The following is a 4,059-nucleotide window of genomic DNA, read 5'->3' as shown; positions in this document are numbered from 1 at the left end:
CTTTGGCCGCGGCTGCGCAGGTGCCGTATGTCCGGGGACATGCCGGATGTCCGCCCGACTTGGGGCGCGGGATGTCCGAGGCTGGGCTGGATGTTTGGCCGGGTGGTGGCTCACATCTTCGCAGCTTTTGGACTCCTCTGGCCGGATTACAGGGGCGGTGCTGGATGCTCGGCGGTTCGGTGGACGTCGGATGTCCAGGGTGTCGGCTGAATCCGGCCACTGTAGAGTCGGTTGGCGCCCGTTTGTTCTGGTCTTCCACTGTTCGGTGGCGCCGGATATCCGGGCTTCGGCCGTATGTCCGGCCGATGTAGCTTCGTGGCGACTCCACTTGAGGCACTTCTTGTTACATATCCGTGGTGGCTTGTCATATGCTCCAAGCTCCTCCATGGTCGTGTCCTTGGTTCCTATGCACACATAGTGTCTTTGTCTTAGGTAGCAATCATGTTTCGCTTGAATGGAAAGGGGAAGCACTTAGGAGTGAGTTCACCTTATCTCCAATGGCACATGCTCGAGCTCTCGTTGTAGGTCCACTTGGGGCTTGGGGAGTAGTTGAAGTTTACATGGGATGACCGTAGGATGCTCCGCATCACCTCCTTTTGCATTGCTTGTGCAATGATCTTTGCAACATTCTTCTTCTATCTCTCTTTTGCTTGACTCAACAGGTTTTTCAAGACTCCATGCTACCATGACACTCTCAAGACGTGGATTTTGGATCTCCATTTTCTGTAGTGTTAACACTTATTCAAATGCAATGCTATTGGACACGGTTTGCATTTGAGTTAAGGGGTATTAATATTGGTCTAGGTGTCCGTTATGTAGTTGCATTAGTTTAGATTTCCTTCCTTGTACTCCAAGTTCATTGTAATATATATTTGCCCCTTGGGCTATGCAATACATCCAAGTTGCTCCTCTAACACTCTGCAACAGCATTGACATGTGATAGCCATTTTAGCACAGTGTGAAGGATCAACTCAATAAGCCAAACAATCTGAAACCCGATTTACTGAGAAATCACTGCAAATTAAGATTCTTTTCAGTTGTGTTTGATGGAATTCCAAAAAAGTGTTTGCCCCATTAAGTTCAGAATATTTAATATAAAGCCACACCCCCAGTTTGTTCTTATGGGACTTATTTTACAAATCTCAGCTATTTTATAAATTTTGTGGGGTTCATCTCGATAGCCCTTGGCGCACACATTGTATGTCTACTTTATGCAGTTTTGTTTCCATTTTTTGGCATGTAAAATAACATTCCTTTTGTTCAGGAATTGATTGAGCAGCTCAGCAAGGGTGAATTACCAAAAGATGAATATAACTGCATGAACGACCCTAGTCCCAGTTTCCATGTAGGACCTACCACTACCAGTACCTCAGCCCGCACAAGCCCAGCTCACTCGATGAGATCTAGGAGGACTGGTGGATCATGGGCTAGGCCTCGTGGTTCTGATGATGGTTATTCAAGGTCAGTGGTGGATACTGTCCAGTACAGTATTTCTAGAATTATCTAGAACAATGATACCTGTGGTTTTCTCCATGTATGGGCCACTGTTTATGTTGCCATGAATAGCCAGGAGTTCTCTTTATCTATCTGCACCGGCTGTAGAGTTTAAAGATGCCTCTTGGACATTGATATCGCTAAATAATGTCTGCCATTGTGAAAAATTCACATGCAACTAGTAAGGTGTCTAAAATAGTCAAAACTGCACATCCGATCCCTGTACCTCCATAAAAGGGAGAACTGGGCAGCAGTCAGTTGGTTAGAGCACGTGTCCTTGTTCTAGGGGTAGCCTCCGTAGGGTGCCTCATTTCTACCTAAACAACATACAGTTACGGGACGAAACTTCCCCTGTAACCATATTTTTTTACCTCCATAAAGGGAGTATCGAGGTGACTAGGTCCCTTTACTTCCAAAAGTCGGACTTAAATCCTTGTGCCAGTAAATATATGGCCCTTAGGTTCTTCTAGCTAGTGAACATATACATTTTGATTTTATATGCTTTTCAGTTTTTAACAATTAAATCCTGTTTGAAAGTAGCGGGTAATGTTGTATGTAATTATCAGCATGCATTGAGGACTTGACATTTCTTTGCAGTGATTCTGTATTGAAGCATGCATCGAGTGATTTCCAAAAGCATGGCCAGCGTATATTTGTTTTTGTCATTGGTGGTGCTACTCGATCAGAGGTTTGTTCAGTATGTTGAACACCCACAGTTCACTAAGGCCATACTAATATGCATGCTGTAACCAATAATATGCGTTTTCCAGTTACGTGCTGCACACAAGCTTTCATCGAAGCTGAAGCGTGAGGTCATCCTTGGTTCGTCCAGCCTTGATGATCCACCCCAGTTCATCACAGTAAGTAGTTTCTATTTTTGTTCATCTCGTGTTGAATATGCAATGGCCTAGCAGGTTTGATCAAGTATATTGTTTGCAGAAACTGAAGATGATGTCCGCCGAAGAGCTAACACTGGACGATCTTCACATATAAAAAGCATTATGCACATGTACTTCAGGGCTCCATCGGGAATTCTCCTTTATTTTGGTATTTTCTTTGTGATCGTTTGGTTTGTTACACACTAGTTGCATCAAAACCACAGGCTATCAATACGTTAAGCTGCATAATATTCATTCTGTAAGGAGCGACTTCCCAAAACCCGCTACTCATAATTGAATGAATGTACATAACAGTCGCCAGAAACTGTAACTATGTGAGTTTTATTTATTTGGCTGACGGTTCATTTCTCTCTCTAGTGGATGAGAAAATATTCTCTGTTCGAGTATCGAGTAATGTGCAATGCGTACCTTATCTATCTATTTCTTTGGGTAAATTTGGGTTTATTCGATAAATGCCACTGCAATTTTTGCCAAATCGAGAAATGCCACTGGAACTTTCACATGCTTCTTTGTTGTTGATATAGCCATTTGAACCCATGTTTTGTCAAATAGATCGCCCATATGCATCCTTTATTTTTATGTGGACAGGGAGTGCTCCTGCCCCATTTGATACCAGCCATGGTCAGCTCAGCCCGGTCACCTTTTTCCTCGCTTCATCTTGACAGGGTGCCGCAGCAGCGTGTCGCTTGATAGAGGCGAAGATGTCATGATGTTTTGATGAGATAGTTATCGTTTTCTGTGAGAGTCGACTTTGATGATCTGACTACGAACGTGCGAAGACGTCGTGCCTTAGCAATTGCTAAACCAACTTTCGAGGGTTATTGACCACGTCGGAGCATGATTAACCTGACCACGAAGGTCTATTTTTTGTGAGCAAACGAAGAATAAGCAAGAAACTGAGATTGCAATCTGGATATTGTGAATAAAAAAGGAAAGCTTTATTAATGAAGGCGGGGTTCTGTGACGCCTTTGTCTGGTCGTTGAACACAAACGAACTATGTGAAGTTGCAACTATGACGAACTTTTAATCTAAACAAAATCCAAAGTCTAAACGACGGCCTAAGGGCTATATATGGAGGAAGGGGGGAGGGGGAATTTCATGGCCTTTGGAGGAGGGGTTCGAAACCAACCCGAACTCTTGTTTCCACGTTCTTCCTTCTTTACAATTCTGCATTACATTTTTAAAATCAACATCATGCACATATTGATCTTTGATGGTCTCCAAACTAAATATTTTGAAGTCAAGTTGTGAAAGCGTAGTATAGCGACGAGACAATGCATCAGCAATAACATTTTCTTTACCCTTCTTGTGTTTAATGACATAAGGAAAAGTCTCAATGAATTCAACCCATTTAGCATTTCTACGGTTCAGTTTTGCTTGACTTTTAATGTGTTTCAAAGATTCATGATCATAATGTATAACAAATTCCTTGGGCCATAAATAATGTTGCCATGTTTCTAAGGTCCGAACAAGAGCATATAATTCTTTATCATAAGTAGAATAGTTCAGACTAGGCCCACTCAATTTTTCAGAAAAGTATGCAACAAGTTTGCCATCTTGTAATAACACACCTCCTAATCCAATGCCACTAACATCACATTCAAGCTCAAAAGTCCTATTAAAATTAGGAAATTGGAGTAAAGGAGCATGTGTCAACTTATCTTT

At 42.4% G+C, this 4,059-nt stretch overlaps 1 protein-coding gene across 3 annotated transcripts in view; it reads left to right on the top strand.

Annotated features, from left to right (window-relative positions):
* Positions 1–2,767, top strand: part of LOC119316772 (probable protein transport Sec1a) — a 74,269-nt gene extending 71,502 nt beyond the window's left edge. For all 3 annotated transcript variants that reach the window (XM_037591155.1, XM_037591154.1, XM_037591153.1), the window contains 4 exons: positions 1,265–1,461; positions 2,092–2,182; positions 2,265–2,354; positions 2,434–2,767. In XM_037591155.1, the coding sequence (XP_037447052.1) occupies positions 1,265–1,461; positions 2,092–2,182; positions 2,265–2,354; positions 2,434–2,487 (432 nt within the window). In that variant the 3' untranslated portion in view covers positions 2,488–2,767. The remainder of the gene's footprint in view (positions 1–1,264; positions 1,462–2,091; positions 2,183–2,264; positions 2,355–2,433) is intronic.
* Positions 2,768–4,059: the final 1,292 nt, after the last annotated feature.

Source organism: Triticum dicoccoides, chromosome 6A, assembly GCF_002162155.2.
Source record: "Triticum dicoccoides isolate Atlit2015 ecotype Zavitan chromosome 6A, WEW_v2.0, whole genome shotgun sequence".
Lineage (NCBI taxonomy): Eukaryota > Viridiplantae > Streptophyta > Magnoliopsida > Poales > Poaceae > Triticum > Triticum dicoccoides.
Note: the sequence above shows the minus strand (reverse complement) of the source record. Positions and strands in the feature narration are given on the sequence as shown.